The sequence below is a fragment of the Dipodomys merriami genome, unplaced genomic scaffold (genome assembly GCF_024711535.1).
Source record: "Dipodomys merriami isolate MVZ:Mamm:240054 unplaced genomic scaffold, mDipMer1.0.p SCAF_1, whole genome shotgun sequence".
In the NCBI taxonomy this organism is placed as follows: domain Eukaryota; kingdom Metazoa; phylum Chordata; class Mammalia; order Rodentia; family Heteromyidae; genus Dipodomys; species Dipodomys merriami.
The window spans coordinates 76,997,970-77,025,856 of record NW_027202270.1 but is presented as its reverse complement, the minus strand read 5'-3'; the positions used below and the strand labels follow the sequence as shown (position 1 = coordinate 77,025,856).

Genomic DNA, 27,887 nt, shown 5'->3' with positions numbered 1-27,887 from the left:
GACAATGAGACTTGAGGTGGTGTGGAATGAAACAAGAGTCCAACCTATTTTCTACTATTCTGGGTAAGACACTAGGTGCCCATGCAGGAACTCTAAATTAGATTTCATGACATCTTTTAAACTCACACTGCAAGAGCAATAAGACATGAAAAAGAAATGGATAGGATGTATGCCAGTGGGAGGAAAAATTAAATAGAAATGGAATGGAAAATAATAAGGTTTAAATGCCACTTCTGGATGGTAAAAAAGCAAAGAGGGACTCAATTCGAAGACTGAACAGCATTCAGATACTAGAAGTGAAATTGCCCACCTTGTGTGTGACTGCACCTGGCTTAAAAAGATCAGAAAAGGACCAACAGGAAAATGAGTACCTGAGTAGAAATAGGTGTTTCAGGAAGCCAAAAACATAAAATGCATGTGAGCCATATATAACTTTTTATATGGAAGTTTATATTTTAATTTCTTTGGGGTATATATGTAGAAGTAGAATTTCTATATCACATGATAATTTTCTTTTTAATTTTTTATGACATAACAGATTTTTCCAAAGTTGTTTTTCCATTTTATATTTTGAAGATCAATGTAGAAGACTGTATTTCTCCACATTCTCATCAGTGCTTAGTCTACTTCTTTTGATTATAGCTATCATGGTGGATATGAAGTGGTACCCCATTGTGGTTTTGACTTGCATTTTCCTAATGGGTTCACACTATATTTTTGTTAAAGAAGTATCCAGATCTTTTGCCCAGTCTTAAGTGAGATTATCTTTTATTTAGTTGTAAGAGTTCTTTATATATTTTGCATATAAATATCTATGAAATGTCTGGTTTGCAGATACCTTTTTCCCATTCTCCATGTTACAGATATATCACTCTGAGTTATTCTTTCACTTTCAGGATAATTATAATTTTAGTTCATATATTTATATCTTTAGTCTATTTTAAATTTAATTTCTGTGTCTAAGAAATGGGTTCCAAAAAAAGAAATGGGTTCTATTTCATTTACTTTCATGGGATGCACAGTTTTCATAGTAACTTAAAGTACAGACAATAACTTTTGGACTATACTGCTTGCTATTTCAGATTGTTAAACTTGACCATTGTGTGTGTGTGTGTGTGTGTGTGTGTGTGTGTGTGTGTGTGTGTGTGTGTGTGTGTGTGTGTGTGTGTGTGTGTGTGTGTGTGTGTGTGTGTGTGTGTGTTACACTAAAAAACAGCTATTAATATAGAGTCTTTGAGACATGGGAGATACTATGAATCTTGATAAAGGTAATTCCTAAAATCGTTATTCATTGTTTAGGTACTCTTCAAGTATGGGGAAAAGATGAGTGGAACATTGACTTTTATTTCTATCTAGTAGAGACATAGACATAAATAAACCAAATAAGGTGCCATTTTACTGATTTGAATAATATGCTGAGAAAGGATCACTAACTGTTTAGAGGGTCTTTGACTTTAAAATTTTGGCTTGCAAAATACTTTAGTTATCTAAAGTTTCTAGAGTAGTTGATACTTGGAAAGGACTTTGGAGTTTAGGTATTATAAGTTTAATACTATGGTGTTCTTGCATAGTTGGCATTATTTTCTTTTTCTTCTGGAAAAAGAGTACCAACTTCTCCCTAACCTTTCCATTCTCAGAAATAAAAACTTGATTTTTTTTTTCATTACTGGTGGAGACATATACAGAATTCAAGTTTCACAAGTATGTATCCCCAAATTACCATCATCCAAATAAAAATGTAGAACTTTTTTGTTATTCTAGAAAATCTTCCTCTTTGTCCAGGTTATTTCAGAAATAACCAGGTTTGAGCCTTTTCACTGTATTATTTTTTTCTTTTCTTGAGCTTTGTACACCTGGAATCTTACCGTGTGTATACCCTGACATTGGGGCTTGCACTCAGGCTCCATACTCTTGCTCAGCCTTTTACTTCTGTCTAGCAATCTACCTCTTGAACCATGCCTCCTGTTTCAGGTTTTTACTGGTTAATTGACAATAAAGAGTCTTGGATTTGTCTACCTAGACTGGCTTCAAACCATGATCTCAGCCTCCCAAGTAGTGGGATCATAAGAGCAAACTACCAAAGCCTGGTTCTGTTCCTACATGTATTCTTTGTATCTGATTTTTTTTTTTTTGTAAGTAATGTGCTGGTGGCTCATACCTATAATCCAAGCTAATCTGGAGGCTGAGATCTGAGGATCATGGTTTGAAGCCAGCACAGGCAGGAAAGTCTATGAGACTCATCTCCAATTAAACACCAAAAAGCCTGAAGTAGGGCTGTCATTCAAGTTGTAGAACAAAAAAACTGAGGGACAGCATTCAGATCCTGAGTTCAACCCTAGGACTGGCACCAAAAAAAACCCAAACCAAACAAACCCCATTTCATTCCTATCCCACCCATCATTCTTTTCATAGCCCTGCTGCCCTAATACTTGAGCCATAGTTGCACTTCTAGCTTTTTGCTGGTTAATTAGACTTGAGTCTCTTTGAACCTTAATTCTCAGATCTCAGTTTCCTGAATAGCTGGGATTCTAGTCATGAGTCACTGGTACTAGCTAATTCTTAAAAAGCATGCTTGGGCTGGGAATGTGGCTTAGAGTAGAGTACATGCCTAGCATGCATGAAGCCCTAGGTTCGATTCCTCAGTAACACATACACAGAAAAAGCCAGATGTGGTGCTGTGGTTCAGGTGGTAGAGTGCTAGCTTTGAGCAAAAGGAGCTCAAGGACAATGCCTAGGCCCTGAGATCAAGCCCCAGGATGGGGGGAAAAGCATCCTTATCCTTATTGTGAGTCTATTTTCACATACATGTATTTTGAGTTTTTCCTTTAATCTGTGGTTTCTCTAATCATTTTAGCTGTCTTTTGATAAATACAAGTTTTATTTTGATAAGACTATTTTCTCAATTTTAGAGGTTATTGTTAATTGTGTGTGTGTGTGTACTTGCCTACACTCAGGTGTTGTCAAAACCCCACGATATTCTCTGTTTTCTTCCTTATGAATAATTATTGCAGGCTGTCTGTTGAGAAGACCATCCTTTTCTGTAGCACATCTGTAGTAATCTGAAGAGTATAAGTATGAATGTATTTCTGGACTCTGTTTTATTTCATTCACCTGTCTTTTGACAATAATGTACTGTCATAATTCCTGAAGCAAAGTAAGTCTTAAAACCAAACATAGTACTTACTCATTGAAATAATTTTTGCTCTTCTAGGTCCTTTTGAGTTTAATATTAGTTTTAGAATCAGCTTCTTGATTTTTGCAAAAAATGCCTCCTGGAATTTTGATTATGTTGAATTATAGATCACCTTGAGGAGGGCAGAATTGATATGATATTTAACAGTATCATGTCTTTCAGTGCAAGTACATGATTTATCTGTAGTAGATCTTTAATGTTCCTAAACAGTGTTTGAAGTACTTTTTAGGTATTTATATTTATTTTCCTCCTAGATGTTTGATTTTTTTGTGAGTGTTACATTAAAAATTTTCTCACTTTACAAGACTGTTGCTACTATATAAAATAAAGATTCTATATTGACTTTGAATTCTATAACTTTGTAAAGAATTCAGTCTGTTTCAGCAGTTTATTTGTTGATTCCTTGGATATTTTATGTAATATTTTAACATTCCATTAATTTGAATGCAGATGTTATGTTTTTCCTAATTTATATGTTCTCTCGCTTTTTTTTTTTTTTGTGCTGGTACTGGAGCTTGAACTCAGGCCCTTAGCTTTTTCACTCAAAGGTGAAAAAGCTTGAGCCACAGCTCTACTTCTGACTTTTTGCTGGTTAATTGGAGTCTCACAGACATTTCCTGTCTAGACTAGCTTCAAACTGTGATTCTCAAATCTCAGCCTTATGAATGTTAGGATTACAGGCTTGAACCACTGGCACCCAGTTTATGTGTTCATTTTTATTATCTGCATATGGTCCTCACATCTTGGTGAATTACCAGATTAATTTTGTTGAGTTAGAGTTGCATATCTAGATATATCTTTTTCTGATAGTACATATATACCATTTTGGAATTTGGTGTCAAATGTTATGCTTTGGTGTCAAATGATACCACTAAGAGGGGATGTTAAAATGTTATTTTTCAGTTCAGCTAGTTTTGAAAAGTGTTTTGGAGACAAAACTTGAGTGCATTCTTTATTGAGCATAACCAAATTCTCATTAAGATTATTATTGGTAAGGTTGGCAGTATTAGTATTAGTACTAGAATCTTGGATTGGATTCAGCTTTATTACAAATTTAGAACATGGAATTGGCTCACAATTTTCTGGACTTGTATCATGGTTTTAATCCTTAACTGCTATACATTGATCATTCTGACTAGCAGTTGTTATGTGTATCATTTCATTACTTATTACAACTTGAGACCTTTGGTCTAGGCTTTGTATGTTGTAATTTAGCATAGATAGCATAACTCATCAAAGAAAAGTATATATACAAAAATCATTATTTTGGAGGCTGGCAGCATGGTTTGATGGTAGAACACAAGACTAACAAGTATAAGACTCTTGAGTTCATAGTATTACCAAAAAACAAAGACAACTTTCCCCCAACTTTTAATGTACATCATACATAGCAGTTCTAATAACAAAAGATTAATAGATGGTTTATTTGTATAGTCAAATCCTTAGAATGTTTAAAATATATTTTAATTCAAAATTATAAATTTTTTTTAAACAACAAATGTAAAGCACTCAGACATGGCTATAAAAATATTGTTTAAGGCTCAGTAACTCACAGAATGGTTGCTTCTGTATTTTTCAGCTAGTTTGGACGAACTGTGCTTGGCACAGTATTGCCTGATTCAGAGTGGTTATGTGTTGTAAATGACTGTTTACTTCTCCATTGGAAAGGACAGCTATGAGAGATTAGAAGTCCTGTGTGAATTTTTTTTTAACCTTTAGTGGTCATATAAGTAAGATTTTTGTTTTTGTTTTGTTGCCAGTCCTAGGTCTTGGACTCAGGGCCTAGGCACTGTCCCTGAGCTTCTTTGCTCAAGGCTAGCACTCTACCACTTGATCTACAGTGCCACTTCTGGCTTTCTGTTTATGTGGTACTGAGGAATTGAACCTAAGGCTTCATGCATGCTAGGCAAGCACTCTACCACTAAGCCACATTTCTAGCCTTCCTTCCATTCTAGAAGTTTCTTTTCCAATGAGATTTAAATACTGAAGCTTAAGTTTGAAGCTATCTATTAAACAAATAAGTGCAACAAAAATGGATTCAGAATGCTTCTTTATAAAGCAGTTTCTTGTGTTGAATAATGCTGTGTATTAGGTTTGAAATTTTTATTACAAAAATTTATTTTGATGCTATTTGTACCATTTATAAATTTTAATCAAGAAGCACACTGGTGGCTCACACCTCTAATCCTAGCTACTCAGGCTGAGATCTGAGGATCATGGTTCAAAGCTAGCCTCATCAGTAAAGCCCATGATACTCTTATCTCCAATAAACCACCAAAAAGCCAGAAGTGGAGCTCAGGTGGTATCCTTGAGCAACAAAATCTCAATGATAGCACCCAGGCCCCAAGTTCATGCCTGAGGACCAGCACATACACACAAAATAATAATTTTCAATTAAAAATAGATTAGTTACTCATGCTTGTAATCCTAGCTACTTAGGAGGCTAAGATGAATCAGTTTGAAGCCAGGCTCACACCAAGGAGTTTTTTTTAAGACCCTGTCTCTAGTTATTTAGCAAAATGCTGCACTAAACGTATGGCTCAAGTGGTAGAGAGCTAGATATGATAGAGCAAGTCTAGTGTGAATACAAGGTCCTAAGTTGAAGGCCCAATACTGGCACAAAATAAAATACAAAGTAGCTAATAGAATTCTTTTGTTGGTAGAAAAGTTTTTGTTGCATGTGAAGAGGCATGGGATTTTCTCTGTATCCATGATTTTCAACATAGGTTCATAAGAAAATTACTTGAATATTATAATTTTTGTAAGTCACTCTAGTTAATATTCTAGGAGTCTTTTTATTTTCAAGAGTCACTGTGATAAACCTTTTTTTTGACTTTCACTGTGTAGGAGATAGCAATAGATGAAATGGAAATTAATAGGAAAAGGGAAAATATCACTGTGATTAATAAACTATCAAATATTTTAAGGTGGATTCTTTTTTTCCTCCATAAAATACAGGGTATATTTACTTCTGGCACTTGGGAAGAGAAAACAGATGAGATTTTCTTTGCTGACTTCAAGTTCTCAGTCACTCATCATTATCTTGTACAAGAGTCCACTGATAAAGAAGGAAAAGATGAAGTATTAGAGGGTAAGGCTTGAGCTGAAAAATCTTGACTGTTAAGTGTGGTTATATTTTGAATTGTTAATTTAGTTCTTATAACTCAGTAGTAGCCTCACAAAATGTTTTATAATATGTAAAATTGAAGTAAAATTTGAAATAATACTTGCAAATGAAATACAAGAAGAATTATATTGCTGTTCATCTTAAATTTAGTCCAATCAGCACATATTTAATACCCAGAGTGCATTAGATATTCTAAGCTTTGTAGAATCTAAATTTAAATAAAATGTGCATCCCAGTATGAAAGGCAAGATCTTTAACAATTTACAGTAGGTAGAAAGTGATAAATGATGTCCCAAGGACAGATAAAGTTCTACTGGAGTTAAGAGGAGAAGAGGTAACTTTTAATCAAGAATTATAAAAGTTTTAAGGAAATTTTGTCTATTGAATACACCATATATATTTCAGATATACTCGAAATTTTGTACTTAAGACCAAGTGGATTAAAATTATGATTTTTTTCTACTCAGATGTCATTGGCTCACTCCTGTAATCCTCCCTACTTGGGAGGTTGAGATGGGAAGGATTGAGATTTGAGGCCATTCCAGGCATACACATTCATTAGACCCCCATCTCAACCAATAGCTAGGCACAAGGATACATTCCAGCTGCCTGGGTGGCTATGATCAGAATTGTAGTTCAAAGCTGGCCTGATTATTAAAAACATGAGACTCTATCTCACTGGAAGAAAATGGACATGAAAGTATAAAATAGGAAGATCATGGGTCAGGTACAGGCTCAATAAAAGGCAAGACCTTATTTTGAAAATAAGCAGTGGGGGCTGGGCAGGTGGCTCAGTGGTAGAGTGCTTGCCTTGCATACATGAGGCCCTCAGTTGGATTCCTCAGCACCACATAAGCAGAAAAAGCTGGAAATGGCTCTGTGGCTCAAGTGGTAGAGTGCTAGCCTTGAGCTGAAGAGCTGAGGGATAGTGCCCAGGCCCAGAGTTCAGGCCCCATGACCAACCAAAAAAAGAAAAAAAAGAAAATAAGCAGTGTAGCCAGGCATTGGTGATTCACACCTGTAATTCTCGATATTCAGGAGGGTAAGATCTGAGAATCACAGTTCAAAGCCAGCTGAGACAGGATCATCCATGAGACTCTTTTCTCCAATTAACCTCTAAAAATAAAGCCAAAAGTCGAGCTGTGGCCCAACTGGTAGTGTTAGCCCTGAGCAAAAAACCCTCGAGGACAGTGCCTAGTCCCTGAGTTCAATCCCAGGACCAGAATTAAAAAGAAAAAGAAAAACTGTAAAAATGGGTTAGAGGTGTGGCTCAGTGTAGATTACTTATCTAAGCAAGTAGAAGGCCCTGAATTCAAAGCTAGAGTAATGCCAACAAAAATTTTTTTAATGATTTTTCTACTTGCTAGTTACTTGGCCTTTCTAAAATCAAATCAATTCATTTATAAAGTGAAGTGGTACTGTTTAGAGGATTAATGTGAAGAAAGAATAATACAAATGGTATAGATTTGACCAAAGTACATTATATGCATAAGATGTATATTACATGCATAATAGGAATATCACAATGAAACCTTTTTTGCAGTTACACTAATAAAGAGTAATGAAAACATTTAAAGGATATTGATTAATGAAGTATTATTAATGAGATACTGTTTTTAAGTCCTTATTACCTGAAACATGCTAGGTACTTAGTAACTGGGGCTTTTAATTACTACTAGGTCAAATAAACTGTCCTGAGATACACTAACAGTAGTGTATAACAGTATGTGATTAAATAACTTGAATTTCAGAACTGCCAGTCAAATACAGTATTCCCTCTTTGTCCAGAAGAGTATGTTCTAAGAACCTGCCTCTACCCCCTGCGTAGTAGATACATGAGGACACTGATAGTATCTACACCTCTGTGTGTTTTCTGTTAAGTTTAATTTACAAATTAGTTGTGGTAAGAAATTGATAACAATAATAAAATAGAATAAATGTAGCAATACAGTAAAACTACTTAAAACTATTGTTGCTGATCTGGGTAGCAGTAGCATATTACTTGGGAGACAGAGGAAGGGAGATTTCAAGTTCCTGGTCAGCTTGAGGTATATAGCAAGACTTTGTAGATAGATAGATAGAGAGAGAGAGAGATACATAGATAGACAGACAGACCAAACATATGAAACCTTATGAATTGTATGTTTCTGGAATTTTAGACTACCTTTTACAGTAATGCATAGAAAGCAAAAACGTATTTAAGATGGATACTATACTCTTAGAGAAAGCAGTTTAACATTTATCAACATAAACCTGAAATATCTATGCCTTTGTGTGCAAGTAGCATATTAGCTTTAACTATTACATATATTCCCATAAACAAAAGTTACTTAATACTTGCATTCTGAGTTAGAAATAGGAAACTGGGTAGAGGCCTTATAAAAATATTTAAGATGACCATAGTTACAGAAAAGAATACCTAAAGGAAGTGATAATAGACTTAACAGATACCTAAGTAAAATTTTGAATAAAAATAGAGAAGTATGAAAGGAAGAACAAGCAAGATTTTTAATAGTTGGGAAGTTACTTAATGATATAGAAGAAAAAACAAGCATAGAATTGGTATACACTCTTTTTTTGTGTGCCAATTCTGGGCCTGGGTACTGTCCTGAAGCTCCTCTTGTTCAAGCTAGCACTTTATCACTTGAGCTACAGCACCGCTTCTGGCTTTTTCTGTGATTAATTGGAGATCAGAGTCTCACAGGGACTTTCCTGCTTGGGCTCGCTTTCAGCCATGATCCTCAGATCTTTGCCTCCTGAGTGGCTAGATTACAGGCATGAGCCATTGGCACCTGGCAGTATATGCTTTTTTTTTTTTTTTAATAGCTTTGTCTGAAGTGGTCAAGAGGAGGATATAAAGAAACTCCTAGTTATAATTCTTTAAAGAACTGCAGAACTATACAGTCTAGCAGGATGTTTCTTTCCTCAAATATGTTACAAAATTCTGTCTTAAATTGAATTTATGCTTTCATTTTAAAATGTTTTTATAGATGCCATTCCACAGTCTATGCAAGATTTGCTATGTATGAATAATGACTTTCCTCCAAGAGCACATTGCCTGGTAAGATGGTATGTATTCCTTTTATTCTTAAGTCTTCCAATATGTTTGTCTGGGAGACCCCAAGTCTGCCCCTAGGCTTAATCATTTGTTCAGAACCTTCATAGGATGCAGCATCCGATTACATTTACAGTTGAATTTTAGTTAGGCATTACCCTAGTCTGTGAAACATGTTGTGTAGAAGAGTTAAGAAAAGGCTATTTGACTGCAGTTCTTAGAAATGACTGATTGCAAAACAAATAATAAAATAAGAGAAATGATTGATTATAAGGTTAGCTCTTGTCTAGCATTTGGAAATTTGGATTTGAGGAGGATTCTCGCCATTCCCAGAACTGATAGTTACTTGTTATGCCTAAATTTTTATGTAAGAAGTATAATTTATGCTGAATATATGTTTTCCTTCTGGGAGTCTGAAGAGCTCCTTGTTTAAAATCCTGAGGGCTGAGCCTCTTAACAAGTTTCCCTGATAATGTTTCACAAGTATTGTCACAACTAATTGCAGAAGGAATTGAGTACAACCTGTAGGATTTCATTAGAAAACAACTTTAAAACTTGCCTATCTGGGGGCTGGGAAGATGGCTCAGTGGTAGAGTGCTTGCCTTGCATGCCTGAGGCCCTGGTTTCGATTCCTCAGCACCACATAAGCAAAAAGAAAAAAGCCGGAGGTGGCTCTGTGGCTCAAGTGGTAGAGTGCTAGCCTTGAGCTGAAGAGCTGAGGGACAGCACCCAGGTCCAGAGTTCAGGCCCCACGACCGGACCCAAAAAATAACAAAACAAAAAAAACTTACCTATCTGCTGAATTTGGCCTCACATGTCTTTCCTCTTCCTGATTTTTGCTTTGTAACCTGCTGATACAGGGCCAGGGATGCAACTCAACAGTAGATCTTGGATGACAAGTACATGCCTCTATGCCCAGCTTTTATTGGTTAACATGGAGCTTGTGAACTTTTGCCCAGTTGTCTCCAACTGAAATATTCCCAGACTTAGTCTCCTAAATAGCTAGGATAATAGGCATGAGACACTATGCTTGGCTATATCATAAAAAATTTATATGTAATGTTGGAAATTGAAGTAAAAAATGTTAATTTCAAACAGTATGTGATAATAAAACTCACTTATGTCTAAACTATGAATATGTTGCATTAATGTAAGAGGTACACCATATTTAATAGGCTTCTTCCCAGGCTCAGGTAGCTCACACCTGTAATCATAGCTACAGGAGGCTGAGATCTGAGGATCCTAGTTCAAAGTCAAGATAGTTAACTACCAAAGCTGAAGGCGTGCGTGTGTGTGTGTGTGTGTGTGTGTGTGTGTGTGTGTGTGTGTGTGTGTGTGTGTGTGTGTGTGTGTGTGTGTGTGTGTGTGTGTGTGTGTGTGTGTGTGTGTGTGTGTGTGTGTGTGTGTGTTCCCAGGCTCAGGTGGCTCACACCTGTAATCATAGCTACAGGAGGCTGAGATCTGAGGATCCTAGTTCAAAGTCAGGATAGTTAACTACCAAAAAGCTGGAAGTGGAGCTGAAGGCGTGTGTGTGTGTGTGTGTCATAGCTACAGGAGGCTGAGATCTGAGGATCCTAGTTCAAAGTCAGGATAGTTAACTACCAAAAAGCTGGAAGTGGAGCTGAAGGCTTCTGTGTGTCTGTGTGTGTGTGTGTGTCTGTGTGTGTCTCTGTGTGTGTCTCTGTGTGTGTGTGTGTGTGTCTCTGTCTCTGTGTCCATCCTGGGGCTTGAACTCAGAGCCTGAGCACTTTCCTGAGATTTTGCGCCCAAAGCTAGTACTCTACCACTTAAGGCACAACTCCACTTTTGGCTTTTTTGTGGTCAGTTGGTGATGAGTCTCACAGACTTTCCTGCTCAGGCTGGCTTTGAAGTGTGATTTTCATATCTTATCCTGAGTAGCCAGGATTACAGACCTGAGCTACTGGTACTCAGTTTCTTTGGTGTTCATCCAAGTATGCAATAGTGGTTCAATATCTGTAAATCAGTAAATGTAATATAACTCATTAACAGAACCAAGAGAAGAATCACATGAGTATCTCAAGAACTTTTGACAAGATCAGTGTCCTAAATGGCCTATATTTTCTCTCATATGCAGACATGATAAATTATATAGGCCTCACTAGATACTCTTGGGGGAAGAACACAAAGGCACAATGCCTATGTGCCTCAGATCACATAAAATAATACTTAATGAAATGAACTCCAAGAAATGGAAACAAGAAGTTTTTTTCTTTTGTTGTTTTTATTTTCTTTTTGTCTGGTTTGTTTGCTTAGTTTATCTGTCTTTCCGATGGTAAGCAGGAACGAAATGGAAGGACAAAGGGTGAGCAAATGCAGCAGTAGTACTCGCTAGATACTGTGTTGAAAATGAACTATACAACTTGTGGGTGCTTATGGGAAGGAAAAGCTGGGAGAGAGCAAAGGAAGGGGTGACACTATCAAAAACAAATGTACTCGTTACCTGACTTATGTAATTGTACGCCCTCTGTATATCACGTTTATAATAAATACAATTTTAAAAGAATCAACGTCCTTTTATGATAAAAGCTCAATATTATGACAAACCTGCAGCCAAGATCATACTTAATGTTGAAAAACTAAAAACATTCCCTCTAAAATCAGGAGAAAGACAAGGAGCTATTACAATGATATTTAAAATTTTTCATTCCTAAATGGTTCATTGCTAATCTATGTTCATTGCTAATCTATGTTCATTGCTAATCTATGTAATACAACTGAATTTTGTGTGTTGACTTTTAGTCTTGTAAACTTGCTAAACTCCTTGGTTCTAGGAGTTTTGTAGCTTTTTTGACTATGAGCTTAGTTTGTTTTTCCTCTCTATTTCTTTGTCTCCAACCTTTTGCTTTTTAAGATGCTGGCTAGAATTTCTAATAAAATAACTGAAAGGCGAGGTGGAGAGTTGATGTCTTGACTAGTCTTTTGCTATTAAGGATGAATTTTGTTTATTTTTGATGGTGATACTAGGAGTTTTGGTGATTTGAACTTAGGATATTAGACTTGCTGGGCAGATATTCTATGCTTGAGCCATACCCTTAAATCCTTCCTATGTTTACTTTTATAATGTTAAGGTAGTTTCCCTGTAATTCTTAGCTGTCAGATTTTTTTTTAATGTGTAGATGTTGAATTTTTGCTTTTTAAATTTAGATACAATCATTTGGACTTTAGATTTTTAATTTGGCGGCTGCTTTGATTGCTTGGATGTATCAAGACTATTTCTTCATTGTGTAATTTGTACTTAATTCATCTATATATATTGCTGAATCTGGATGCTGGTATTTTTTGTACCTGTGTTCATGAGGAATATTGGTCTATTGTGTTTTAGATATCAGAGTAATACTGATCTCTTAATGTTAGTTGGAAGTGTTTTGTTGTTTTTTTTGTGGTACTGAAGATTCAATTCTCACATAAACTAGGTGAGCACTGTATGACCAAGCTGTATCCTCCATCTGCATTCCTGTTTTCTGGGATATTTTGTAAAACTGATGTTGTTTAGAGTTGTTTAGTAGAATTTGCCATTGAAAATACCTAATCCTAGAGTTCTCATTTTACTGAGACCTTTCCAAAGTCTAAGCTTTAAGCAAAAGTCTTTCAGTGTTCCTAACCTTATGTACACCCATATGTCTGAGTAGCCATTGAACATGTAGGTGGGTATGATTGTGCATACCTGTAATTCTAGTACTCAGGTGCTTTTTAGGTGGGAGGATCATGAGTTTGAGACTAATCTGGGCTACATAGTGATTTCTAGGCCAGCCAAGGCTACATAGTGTGATATTGTCTCAAGAAAACAGTAAAACAACAATCTCTGTACTGATTTGTATCAACCATGCAGTCATTGGTGGCATATCTAAAATATATGTAGTTTTCTTGTTCTACTGCCTTATAAGCAAAAGCACAGCTGTAGATGATAATGTCTGGCTGCTTATATTCTTTTGGAAACATAGTTTATTGTCCTAGCCTTACTTATATATAATATGAGGCTGGTATATTCTTAGAAGTTAGTCTGGATATGTTCCCAAAACTTTCTGAATTGGGTATACCTTATCAGCCTCACATTATGACTGCCAGGATAAAATACATGGTATTCTCAGACATGAACAGTGTTTGTTTTTTTCTTCCTTCATCCTCTGTCTCCTTAGTTCTCACACATTATAGTCAGTTTTGTAGTTATCTCTGTGAGTCATATCAATAAGCATTTAGCAGCTGATACTGTCTGTCACGGCCTAAATCCTGATAATCCTCTGGGATACTTGAGTCACCTTCCATACTTCGTTCTCCCATTCAGTTTCTTCTTTGTTTCTATCACCTAGGATTCTCAATTTTTTTCTTCCAAGTCAATCTATTTTTTGTTGTTGGTCGTGGGGCCTGAACTCTGGCCCTGGGCGCTGTTCCTCAGCTCTTCAGCTCAAGGCTAGTGCTCTACCACTTGAGCCACAGTGCCACTTCTGGCATTTTCTGCTTATGTGGTGCTGAGGAATTGAACCCAGGGCTATATGCATGCAAGGCAAACAGTCTACCACTGAGCCACCTTGCCAGCCCCAAGTTAATCTATTTTTAAAACATTGTAATTTGATCTTTCAGGGAAGGGAGGAATCAGTCTTCTATATTGTTGACAGTTACTTTAAAGTCTTTATAAACATTAGGAAGCCAAACAGAGCATTTGAGTATTACTTTAATATTTATTTATTTTATTATCATCTTCATTGTTTTTGGTCAGTTGTGAGGCTTGAACTAGGGGCCTGGGCACTGTCCCTGAGCTCTTTTTGCTCCAAACTAGTGTTCTACCACTTTGAGCCACAGTGCCACTTCTGGTTTTCTGGTTAATTGGAGATAAGTGTCTCAGACTTTCCTGCCCAGGCTGGCTTTGAACCACAGTCCTTAGATCTCAGCCTCCTGTGTAGCTAGTAATACAGGTTTGAGCCACTAGCACCCAGCTTCATTTAATAACTATTACATTTAACATTTATTGTATTGTGAGCCAGACACAAGGATCCCAAAAAACAAAATATAGTCCCTGATTCAGGAAGTTATGGGATTTGTAGAGGAACAGACAGTGACAAAAACATGATAAATGCTTATAGAAGGCAGCACAAGATTTGATAGAGATATTATGCTCCCTGACTTACAAAGATCAAGTCAGGAAAATGTTTCTCAAAGGAGTTGATAACTCACTTGAATCCTGGAATAAAAGTGAGAATAAGTCATATGATTTCAGACAAAATGATAGTCAGGACAGGAGAGCCATATTAGGAGTGGTAATACCTAAATCAACTTGTAACTTGCAAGTTATTGTTGGTAAGCCTAGATTATAGCAATAGAGATCCAAGCATGGCTAGCAATAAGATGAACTTATTATTTCTTACTGTTTTTGAGTATTGTAGAACTAACTGATGTGTCCTTTTAAGATGATTTCATAAGCTTTCAAACTTCTGTTTTTTTCTATAGATTTAAAAACTAATTTAAAAAATTATATTTCTTATAAAGAATGCAAATTACATCACGCTTCCCAATAACTGTATGATAACATTTTCACATATGAATTTTTTTGTGTGTGCCAGTCTTGAGCTCAGGGCCTGGGTGCTGTCCCTGAGTTTTGTTTTAGCACTTGAGCCATAGCTCCACGTCTAGCTACGTTTAATTGTTCATAAGATTCTCAGAGGGCTGGGAAGGTGGCTCAGTGGTAGAGTGCTTGCCTTGCATGCATGAGGCCCTGGGTTGGATTCCTCAGCACCATGTAAGCAGAAAAAGCTGGAAGTGGGGCTGAGGCTCAAGTGGTAGAGCACTAGTCTACAGCTGAAGAGCTCAGGGACAGCGCCCAGGCCGAGTTCAGGCCCCATGACCGACCAAAAAAAAAAAAAATTCTCAGAGACTTTACTGCCCCACCTCAGCTGGCTTTGAACTGTGATCCTCAGATTTCAGCCTCTTCAGTAGCTAGGATTATAGGTATGAGCTTGGCTGAACTTTTTTTTTTCAACTAAAGTAAGTACTATAGCTCTGTATTATATACTTTGTACTTTATAGAAATAGATAGTAGATACTATCTATAGATAGTATAGATAGTATCTACTATCTATTTCTATAAATATAGATAGTAGATAGTATCTACTATCTACTTCTATAATGTAGAAGATTAGAAAACTTGAGATGTTTTTTATTTACAAATACTTGTACATTTAATATAAGCTGAGCATGTAAGAATGAGATGAAATTAAATACAATTAAGTAACATTTTCAAATCAAACTTTTTTTTCCCCCTGTTCTGGGGATCAAACCTAGGGCCTCATATGCACTAGGGATGTATTCTACTACAAAGCTCTAGCCCAAGCCTCAAATCAAACCTTAGAAAAGATAATTTTGGCATTTTTATTAGATGCTCAGTTTTGGTTATTGATGTTTTCATTAGTTACTTTTGTATCTCTGTGACCAAATATCCTAAAGAACAACTTAAAGGGAGGAATTATTTATTTTGCTCATGGTTTCAGAGGATTCAGTCTATGGTCACTTGGCTCCATGCTCTTGGACAAGAACATCATGGTGGCAGGAGCATGTGGCAGGGGAACTTCTCATGGCACACAAGAAGCAGAGAAAAGGAGACAGGGAGAATAGCAGGTAAAACTTTTCAAGTCACGTCCCTGTTGACCTAATGCCTCCATCAGAGCCGCAACTCCTAAAGTTTCTACAACTTCTCAAAATAGTACAACCCACCATCTATGAATAGTAGTCAGCACATGAGCCTGTTAGTGGTATTACATAAAGAATCATCTAGAATTGCTCTGTTTTCAGTCTGAAAGAAGAGAGTATGACAGCAAATCCCTTAATCTCAGCACTCAGGAAAACTGAGGCAGGAGGATGGTAAGTTCTAGGGCAGCATCGACTCCATAGCAAACCCTATCTCACAGAAATTAATAAAAAGGGATCATTTAAAGATAAGTGAGCATGATCAGTTTTGTTTTCTATGAAATGTAATTGATCTTGAGCTTTGTTGGATCCTTCTCTCCACTGCCTATTAAATACCTTTGAATGACTGTTTGCTAAAGTTTTCTATTGACATTTGTTCCCTTAATTGATATTCCTTATGATAATATAAATAACTTAGGAAATGACATAGACTTTAGCCTTAACAGACATGTATTATGCAAATATAAATTCATGAAATTTCTGCTGAGATAATTTAAATAGGACAATATAGTAGATAAGACAATGAACCTTGGGGCTGGGGGTTTAGCCCAGCGGAAGGGCGCCTGCCTGGCGTGCCCAAGGCCCTGGGTTCGGTTCTCTGCCCTAGTTTAAAAAAAAAAAAAAAAAGACAATGAACCTTCTCACCACCCAGAGGATTCTTTTTATTCTAAACATAACTCCTGAATATAGGTTACACAGCAAGGAGGAAGTTAAGAGAACAGATGGAATTAAAATTGTTAGTCATCTGACTTTAAGATAAGGAAGTTTATCCTGGAATAATGTGGGAGGATCCAGTATCCAGTTACAGTTACTTAACAGTTATTTAAAATGGGAGATGGGAGAGTCAGTGTCAAAATGGTAGGATGGAAGAACTCAGCCTGATGTTGCTGGCTTTGAAAATAGAAGAGGAGCATGAGCCCAGGAATGAGAGTAATCTTTAGAATATGGAAAAAGGCAAGGAATGGATTGTCCTCTAGAGAATCTTCAGCTCTTTCCAGACATGCTAGATTTGAAAGGTTAACAGAAATTGTCCAAAGAACAGAGAAGAAAAGTTCAGTGTAAAATGAACAGCCCCTTAGAGATATATGGAGTCAAATGTCCCAAGCATTCAGGTAATGGAAGTTCCCAATGAAGGAAAAAATAAAAAATAAAAAACAACCACAATAAAAGTAATAGACTCTTTTTCTCCATCCATGTTGAATTTCTGAGCTATAGATATGCAAAATGTTAAATTTCTGTTAAGTATGTCATGTGGCCATTGAACATAGTAACAATGTGAACTAATAAAAGCATGGAAGCTCTAGATGCCCAGGAATGTTGTCTTAGAGTAGAAAGGACAACTGACTTAATAGAGAACAAATTCTGTCCCCTTGATTTTGCGTTTGTGTAGCCTTTCCTGGTCTACCAGCTTCAGTAAAACTTAGGTCACCATAAAGGAATAGGAAACCCTTGATTGCCCCTGATTGTCCCTCCTACCTTGCTTTGCTGCTGCTTCCTCCTTCCTCCTTCTTCCTTCCTCCTCCTCCCTCCTTTCTTCCCTTCTTCTTCCCTCCCCCCCCCCCCCCTTCTCCTCCTCCCTTAAACTCTGGGCTTGGGCGCTGTCCCTCAGCTCTTCAGCTCAAGGCTAGTGCTCTATCACTTGAGCCTCAGGGCCATTTGCAGTTTTCTGAGTGATTTATTGGAGATAAGAGTCTCATGGACTTTCCTGCCCAAGCTGGTGGATCCTCAGATCTCAGCCTTCTGAGTAGCTAGGATTACAGGCGTGAGCCACTGGTGCCCTGCTGCTTTGCTTCTTTAAAGAGGTTTTTGTTAGGTTTCATTCCTCATACCAATAATGTGACTTTTTTTTGCCTTTATAAGCTTTTTTTTTTAACTTTTTTTTTTACTGTAAAATACTGGACAGAGGGGGCTACAGTTACATGAGCAAGGTAATGAGTACATTTCCTATCAAGCATTGTTACCTCCTCCTTTGTTTTTCCCCTACCATCCCTTCCCTCCCACCTCCACAACTATACTCCCTTTATAAGCTTTGTATTAACTGCATTCAAGGATGCCAGTTCATTTGGGACATGAGATGATAAAGAGTTAGTGAATTTGAAAGAGTAACAAATTATCCAATCCATAGAACAGACCAAAGATAGTAAAGGGAAAAATGAGAAGAACTTCACAGATCTGTTTCAACGTTTAGCATTCCAAACTATACATAAAATAGGAGTGCCCAGTGAAGAAAAAGCAAATTGAAAGAAATAATGGCTTAAAACTAGATTTGATAAAAACTATTCCTGAGAGACCCAGAGATCTCAACATATCCCAAATACTAAAAACACAAAGAAAAACTACACCTCGTAGTTGTATAAAGGAATGGCCATTTCACAAAGCAGTTTATGAATACGATGCATCTTACTCTTCCTTCTAAACTCACCCTTTCTCTCACTTTTCTTAAATTTGTAGGATACATACTGAAATTGTGCTGCATTTCCTACCCGCCACTTCATTTGTTTTTTTCCACTTCTCCTTGATCCCACCCTACTCTTTTCAAGTACTGTTTTCCTGGTATTTATTTTGTTAATCTTTGATTTAGCCTATCTAAGGAATTATACACTGTTCTCAATAACATTTGTATACACTTGCATATCCCCGAAGTATTCATTTATGCATTTATAAATTAATTACAGCTTCCACATGAAAGAGAACATGTGACTTTTATCTCTCTGGGCCAGACTTCACTTAACATTATTTTGTCCAGGTCCTTCCATTTTTTTTAAGAAACTTAAGTGACTACTTAGTCACTTAGGTTTTTTTATTCTGTAGAAACATATATTCATTTTCTTTGTTTTTTATGTTTATTTCGTATGGTAAAATATTTTAACCATTTCTAGCTATACAATTCAGTGATACTGAGTACATGTTTATGTACTATCACATAATTATCAGAATATTTTCATTAAACAACTTTCTCTTCTATGTCTCCTCTAATAGCCACTATTCTACTTTCTATCCATGACAAAGCTGATGTCCATATAATATAGTGATTAATGTAATGCAATGCTATGTATCAAACTTTCATTCTGTTTGAAGGTTAATTAATATTTGTTTTGTGAGCATCTGTGTTGTTTCTTGTTCTGGTTCCATGTTAATGATGCTGTGAACATAGCAGTGTAGACTTTCGGTTCTTTGGACTAAATAAGCAGAAAGTAGGGTATCTTGCCAAGTTGAATGAGGAGTCATATTTAATTTTTTTAGTAAGTAATTGTATAGAGGTTACAATTCCGTAAGTCATTGTTATTCCTTCCATTGTTCTTCCCCATTTTCCCTCTTCCATTTCTACCCTCAATCATGCTTAATTTTTTTAAAGAACAGCCATACTGTTTTCCACAGCAGTTGTATCATTTTCTGTTCCCACTAATGAAGCTTGAGCTCTAGTTTCTCTCTCTTACTTTCATACTTTCATGTGAGTGTCGCATGTGCACACACACACACACACAAAAGTGTACTGGTCATGGGGCTTGAACTCAGCTCAGGTCCTAGTTTCTTTGCTCAAGGCTAGCACTCTACCACGTGATCTACTTCTTGCTTCTTTTTTGCTCTGAACTGGGATCATCAGATCTTAGCTTCTTGAGTAGCTAGGATTATAGGCATGAGCTACCAGCACCCAGCTTTACTTTCATTTCTTGATAATAGTCGTCCTAATTGGATGTGAACTATCTCATAACATCTTTTGGCATTCTTCTAGTTATTACTACTGTTGAACATCTTTTCATGTGTTTATTTGCCATTTGTATACTTTGGAGTAATATCTGTTCAAATCCTTTGTTTTAAAATCTGGTTGCTCATTTTTTGTTGTTGTTGTTTATTTTTCTTTCCCTCCATTTCTACCTTCTTCCTGGACTCTGTCTTACTAATGTTTGTTGACTTGTGAAAGTATAGGAAGGTATAGTAAGGAAAGTAAATCCATGACTTTTGGCAGGTTAAATATCATAGAAGAACGGTTGTTTAATGGGGGTGATAGTTTGGCATTTGAGAAAAAAAATCTTTCAAAAAATTGGATTTGGCTGTTCAGTGGTAGGTTGGTGGGGGAAAGAGAGGCAAACACTAAAATAGGGATTTGTAACTATATGTCCGGAGATTATTAAATTAGGTGATCCATACCTACCATAATTTTTTACTTAAAAGTTGTTTTTAAAATACATGGAGAGGTAACTAGGGAATGAATTTTTAGTAGGCAACTTGATCTTACAATTTTTTAATGTTTGGAAGCAGATTAATGTTTTTAAATGACTTGCCAACTAAATGGGAAAGTTTGTATTAATGGTGATACTATACCAATAATAAGCTGTTTTCTGATAATTTTGCCACTCCTATTTAATGTATTATTGCCTAAAATAATATGAGACGTCTTTTATTAGGATATTTAATAAGCATGTTTTGGGGCTGGGAAGGTGGCTCAGTGGTAGAGCGCTTGCCTTGCATGCTCGAGGCTCTGGGTTCGATTCCTCAGCCCCACATAAGCAAAAAGAAAAAAGCCGGAAGTGGCGCTGTGGCTCAAGTGGTAGAGTGCTAGCCTTGAGCTGAAGAGCTGAAGGACAGCGCCCAGGCCCAGAGTTCAGGCCCCACGACCGGACCCAAAAAAAAAAAAATAATAATAAGCATGTTTTTATTTTTAGATAGCATATGTAATTAAAGCTGATCATTATTTTACAGTCATTTAGTTAATCACACTTTCCTAGTCCATAGACACAATGTTGTCTATTACTTACAGCAAGATTTAAGTGTTTGCTTTTTGTTGTTGTAAACTTAGCTTCTAAGGTAAATATGTCATGGACTTCATGATTTCAGCAAATGGCTTCTAATTTGTAAAGAATAGTGGAGTGGATGATGGAAATGATTCTTTAAGAAAATTTAGGGGCTTGAGTGGAGCATGCATGAGGGCCCTGGGTTCCATCCCAAGCACTTGGGGAGAAAAGAGGGAGAGAGGGAAAGAAAGAAGAAAATTTAGGTGGTTGTTGGCAGTTGCCATGAAGGATGAGACATATCCTTAGTGCAAATTTGATATACATTCTTGCAGGGGAATTTTTTTATATTTTCCAAATAATGCCTTTTGGGGGGGGGCGGGGATTTGGTTGTGGGGCCTGAACTGTGGGCCTGGGCTCTGTCCCTCAGCTCTTCAGCTCAAGGCTAGCACTCTACCACTTGAGCCACAGCGCCACTTCCGGCTTTTTTTTTCCTGCTTATGTAGTGCTGAGGAATCGAACCCAGAGCCTCAAGCATGCAAAGCAAATGCTCTACCACTGAGCCACCTTCCCAGCCCCCAAATAATATCTTTTATATCTTGAAATTTCCATTTAATGCAGTCATTCTTGTTTAAGGTACGGCCTGCGTGAGTTTGTGGTGATTGCTCCTGCAGCACATTGTGATGCAGTTCTCAGTGAATCTAAGTGCAACCTTCTTCTAAGTTCTGTTTCTATTGCCTTGGGAAACACTGGCTGGTAGGTGCACCTCTTGACAATTCTAGACAAGCTGAACACTTTTTAATGATAACATATGAAGATGAGCAATTATTGAATGTTAGATTTCTGTCATAGTGAAGAACTTAGTATACATACTTGCATATTATACTAGATTTAGGCATAAAAGGATAATAAAATATTTTTGAATATTTATAAAGGGAATCATTGAAATATTCAATGCTATTTGAAATGAAGCCTATTTTTGTGCTTTGTTTTAAAGTTTTACTAACTTGCTCGACAAAATCTAGTTAAATGTTTGCTGGGTGCTGGTGGCTCACAGCTGTAATCCTAGCTACTCAGGAGGCTGAGATCTGAGGATCTCGGTTCAAAACCAGCCCAGGCAGGACTGTCCATGAGACTCTTATTTCCAAACAGAAAACTGGAAGTGGCACTGTGGCTCAAGTGGTAGGTAGAGTGCTCACCTTGAGCTCAAGAGCTCAAAGACAGTGCCCAGGCCCAGAATTCAAGACTCACAACAACAACAAAAAAAAGAAAAATTTTATGTATTTTTGAAAACTTTAAAAAGTTACTTTTAAGTACTTTTAGCCTCTTCCTAAATGAATCATTTAAAATGATGAAATTTGCTTTATACTATTTTGCTATTTTGAGTTCTATTTCATATATATAACTAAGGGATTAATGTAAATTAAATTTATTAGGGAAAACAATGTATTAGAATAAATGTATCATACATATACTTTGTATTGTACCATAAGTGAATAATTTGAACATTTTTAAAATAAGAGAAATAGAATATTTACTAATGTTCCAATATTAACGTAGGAATATATCTGTATAACCTATTACTATTTGAGGTAGTTGTATTACGTAAAGCTACCATAAACAGTGAATTATCAAATTCTAACCATTGAGACCATGAGAAATAAACTTAGGTTCCTATAAGCATCTGGTAATACTTTTATCAATTAGTATATGGCCTTGTTTTATGTGTGTCTCTGTTTAATTATACCTGGTTGTTTATTTATTAGGATTGAATTCAATCAGCACTATGCCTTATTCCTGAAGGAAATTTATGTAATAAGTGTATTTTATGTAGAAAAGATTGATAGCCTGGTCTTAGGAAGACTACCTTCAGAACTATGCTTGGGAACCATTTTGAATGAAATCAAACAAAAAGCACAGAAATGAGAAAAATAAATAAATAAACCTCAGTAGATCATAAAAGGACACCTTTTTATAGTCTGAGAATTGAAACAGAAAGGCAGGTATTCAAAATTTTGCTGCTTTGTGCATTTCTGCACTATCCACATTGATTGAGATGTAATACCCACATTGATTTGAGATTACAAATAGTAGTGAGTAGGCTAATTTCCAAGTATGGAAATTTCCTTATAGTGAGGATCACTTTTATCTTTAAATGACAAATATTATTTCAACACAAAGTTGGTTTAATTTTGTATTTTTTCATACTTAAAGATCAGGTTTATCCTGAACTTGGAAAGAATAATACACACACTGTTCCTTAAGAAAAAAATTTTACAAATGAGAGTATACTTTTGACGTATCCTTATTTAGTGCTTTTAAATACTTGGAATTAAAATAAGAAAGTTTTGAGGTTTTAGGTTATTCAGTGTTTAATGAACTTTCAATCTGTTCCTTTATAACCATGTCCTGAAGTCAGGTACCACTGTTTGTTCAAATTCATCACAAATGGCGAAGAATGTATGTGGGAGAATGTCAGGGTCCTGGAGTCCGAACTGATTTTGAGATGGTTCATCTTCGAAAAGTGCCAAATCAGTACACTCATTTATCAGGTCTGCTGGATATCTTCAAATCAAAGATTGTGAGTTGATCATGATATTGTCAATCTTACTTGGGACGCAGATAAAAGTGTCAATTTGCTAATTGGAGCATAAAGAAACATTTTTCTATACTAGTAATTTTTTTTTTTTGGGTCCAGTCGTGGGGCCTGAACTCTGGGCCTGGGTGCTGTCGCTCAGCTCTTTATTTATTTATTTTTATATTTTATTTTATTTTATTTGAGAACATACTGTACAGAGGGGTTACAATTACATGGGCAGGATAATGCATACATTTCTTACCAAGCATTGCAACCTCCTCCTTTGTTTACCCTTCACCTCCCTTCCCAGCCTCCCCCCTCCCCCCCACCCAATTCGCTCAGCTCTTTAAACTCAAGGCTAGCGCTCTACCATTGAGCCACAGCGCCACTTCTGGCTTTTTTCTTTTTGCTTATGTGTTGCTGAGGAATTGAACCCAGGGCCTCAGGCATGCAAGGCAAGCACTCTACCACTGAGCCACCTTCCCAGCCCTATACTAGTAATTTTTAAGGACTAGATCATCCCATTTACTTGGAAGTAGAGACTGGATAGATGGCAGTTCAAGGCCCACATGGGCAAAAAGTTAGAGAGACTTTATGTCAACAAAGAGGCTGGACCTGGTTGTTCACTCTTATAATCTTACGTACACAGAAGGGATAGATAGGTAGGAGGCTTATGGAGTGAGACCTTATCTGAAAATTAAAGCAAAAGGGGCTGGAGGACTGACTCAAATGGTACAGTGCTTGAGTAACAAGGATGCCTTGAAGTCAAAACCCAGTACTGCCAAAATAATAATTAGAAGAAAATTGCAGTTAACCATATAAATTACTATGTATGCAATATCCAATTAGGAACTGAACTATTTTGTTTGTCCAGTTAACATTTACTGAATTTTTCTGTGTTACATCTTATGATTGAGAGCTGTGAGGCTAAATGGGATATGCTGAATGAGTTTTTGATGTACTGTAAGAAACAGTATGATGGTTATGGAGGAAGTACCTGTGTTGCTTTTGGAGAATAACATGTCATATAGTGATCAAACTTAATAAACTGACATCAAATTCTAAAACTATGGATGGATCAGTTAAAAATTGAGAAAACTGATACCATGTTTCCTGATATGATACATTGAAGAAGATATACAATTGTTTATGTACCTTTTTCTAAAATGTTTTATATAAAGCATGAAGAAGTAATCATATACTTCTAAGACCAACCTATTTTACAAAATAAAAATGTTTTCAAAATGTTAATATCATCATAGACAATAAAGACTAGAAGCTGTTTACATTCAAGAAGATTTAGTGCTACATGACATGAATGCAGTGCATGAATTCCACTGGATACTGGGTCAAAACAAATTAGCTATTAAGGACCCAATTTGAGACAATTGGACAATTTTAATAAAGTGAACATTAGAAAATAAAAACTGTTAAACTTCTTGAATGTCATATATGAATTATGGTTGTACAGGATAATATCCTTGCTCTTAAGTGCAAGCTGAAGTTTTTAGAGATGAACCAGCTTAATAACTACCTTATTTTTTTAAAAATTGGCAAAATATTATATATGTATGGCAGTATATATGTAGTTAATAATCGATGAACTTCATGAATCATAATGATGTTCAATGTTCTAGTTGTCCAGTTTTCCTCAAGGTTTTAGAATTTAAAAATAAAAATGATGAGGAAAGCAAATAATCAGGTTTCTTCCTTATTTCCCTCCCTCCCTCTTTTTTCCTTCTTTTCCTCCCTTCTTTTCTTCCTCCCTTTTTCCATCCCTTCCTTCCTTGCTGCCTATAGGAGATTAAACTCAGGGCCTTAATCTTGCTAGGTGAATGCTCTTACATTTCAGACATACCCTCAGTCCTTTTTTTTTAATTTTAGTTTTTTTCTTTCCAAATAGAGTTGCCAACTAACTGTTGCCCATGTTGGCCTTAAATCTCATGATCCTCCTGAATAGGTGGGATTACATTTATGAACTGCTATTACACTTTAAATTTCTTCTTCTTCCTCTTCTTCCTCCTCTTCCTTCTGAAATCTGTAAATACAGAAAACTTACTTTACTCAGGGATTTATTTTACCCAAGTATGATCTTAAAAATTAAAAGGAATTTCAAAATCTCAATTCCTATGTAATCATTATATAGCTCATTTTATGTGGAGTTCAGTCAGTACAATGGAGTCATTAGTTGTGTTTAAGTCATTGTGTGATCTCCTAGATATTTCTTTTTCCTCTAATATTATGGAAATATGCCTTCCAAAAAGCATATTTTGCTACAAAACAAGGTAAAAGTTATTTTGCTTAATTTATGTGATAATTTGAAAATTTGAGATTTGTTGAAAGGAAGCATATCTTTAGCAGAACTTGGGTGGTGGTGCAGGAAAAAGAAATCATCCTCAATACAATACTGCACTCTGCATCCTGAGTGTTAGTATTTTTGTCTCTGTGGCTCCTTGGAATTATACCTCCCAGTAATACCAGTGGATTGCTCTACTGTTTAATTCTATATGTATTATTTTGGGAATTTTTTTTAATATGGAAGAATTTGAGTCCAGGGGTTCAGTGCCAGCCTAGGCAACTATCTCACAAACAGAAAGCTTTTAAAAACAGTAACAGGCAGAAAATTACAAAATAAAACTTCTTTCACAATATCCTTTCTACTTTTTAATTTTTATTTTTATTATAAATGTGATGTACCAAAGAGTTAGAGGGGTTACAGTACATAAGTCAGGAAAAGAGTATATTTCTTTTTGAACAGTGTTATTCCTTCCTTCATGCTCTCCCAGTTTTTCCTTCCCATCCCCACCTACAAGTTGGATAGTTCATTTTCAACATAATGTCTAGTGAGTAACATGGCTTTATTTGTTGATCCTTTGTCCCTGCATTTCTGTGTTCCCCAAAGACAGATAGATGAAGAAATAAGAAAAAAAGAAAACAAAAAAAAAACCAACAAGAAAAAAACTTCATTTCTACTTCTGGAGTTCATTTTGATAAATACTATTTTATATGATCAGAGGCATTGGGCCTTTGTGTTCTCTCCTAAGAATACCCTCCTTTGTTCTTACTAAGTACGTGAATGCCTAGAGTATAATTTTATTATACATTAAAATTGTTTACTATTCATTTCAGATTTTTGAATGTAGGAAAAATATGAACTACTTTTTAAATAAAGATAGAAATATTATAAGAGTAGTATAGCTTTGACGAAATGATATTTTTTAAATTCCAGTGAATGTAAAAAAAAAAAGTTCTGAATATTTAGCCAGAATTTCAAAGACCACCAAACAAAATAGGCCATGCAAAATAGGGTAGTAATTCAGTTAACAAAAGAGCTAAATTTATTTTAAGTTCACTAAAAATCCTAGAAATTAACACTGCCATGTAAACATCCCATGATCTCATATTCTCATAATGCTTATTCTACATCATGCAAAATAGGACTTAAATGAGTGAAGGAATCACATAGGAAGCTTATAAAAATGCATATTCAGTATTGTTGTCCATAGCAGGCTTCCAGGTATTGCTGATGGTGCTGGTATAGAGACTAAATATACTTTGAGTATTGAGGGAAAAAGTGACATTAAGCTCAGCAGCATCTATAAATATCACTGATAACTTGCACTAAATAACATCCATTCCAACGTGAAAATATAGTGGATCCTCAAAATAAGTTCAATTTTAGGCTGCTGTGTCCTAGACAAGCAAGGTTAAGATTTGTTGTTGTTGTTTTGATTTGCTTTTTTTTTTGTTTGCCAGTCATGAGGCTTGAACTCTGGGTCTGGGTGCTGTCCCTGAGCTGCTTTTGCTCAAGGCTAGTGCTCTACTACTTGAGCCCCAGCACCACTTCTGGCCTTCTCTGAGTAGTTTATGGCCTTTCCTGTGCAGGCTAGCTTTAAACCACAATCCTCAGATCTCAACTTCCTGAGAAGGTAGGCTTATAGGCATGAGCCACCAGTGCCCCACTAAGGTTAAGATTTTTGATAGGTCAGGGTATATCTACATATATATGTTTACCCATAACATGATACAAATTGTCTAGAACAACAAATTGTCTAACAACCTCTGCTCCAGTCACAAAGCAATGTAGATAAATAAAGATACCTGAAAAGATACAACTAGGGTCACAATGACATAGATGTCCTTGTGGACTCTAGAAAACACATAGAAGACCCAAGGAGATACATTGGACTCATGCTAGCTGAGCTACAAATGTGAAAGCAGCAGCTAGGATACCTAGGACAGACTGCATTAAATGGAAGGAGTCAGAGTGAGAGCATTTTATACTTGGCTGCTTAAGTCAGACACTGGAGCAGGGTACTTCTACTTGGCACACAGGCCTGGAGAGAATTACTGCGTAGGAGAAAAGAACTGTCATTTGCACCATGAGTGAACAACCTCACATTCTATGTATGACTAGATAAGCATCTCTAATATCATCACAGAGCAAGAGCTCCAAACACATCTTAGACTTGGTCTGAACTATTCTGTATGTAGGGACAAAAAAGAAA

The 27,887-nt window shown here is 36.2% G+C and overlaps 1 protein-coding gene across 2 annotated transcripts in view; it reads left to right on the top strand.

The window, feature by feature from the left end:
* Rab3gap1 (RAB3 GTPase activating protein catalytic subunit 1) overlaps positions 1 to 27,887 on the top strand; it is a 78,501-nt gene that overhangs the window by 15,353 nt on the left and 35,261 nt on the right. For both annotated transcript variants that reach the window (XM_070024039.1, XM_070024030.1), the window contains exons 4-7: positions 6,152 to 6,284; positions 9,311 to 9,389; positions 21,438 to 21,557; positions 23,217 to 23,382. In XM_070024039.1, coding sequence (XP_069880140.1) covers positions 6,152 to 6,284; positions 9,311 to 9,389; positions 21,438 to 21,557; positions 23,217 to 23,382 — 498 coding nt within the window. The remainder of the gene's footprint in view (positions 1 to 6,151; positions 6,285 to 9,310; positions 9,390 to 21,437; positions 21,558 to 23,216; positions 23,383 to 27,887) is intronic.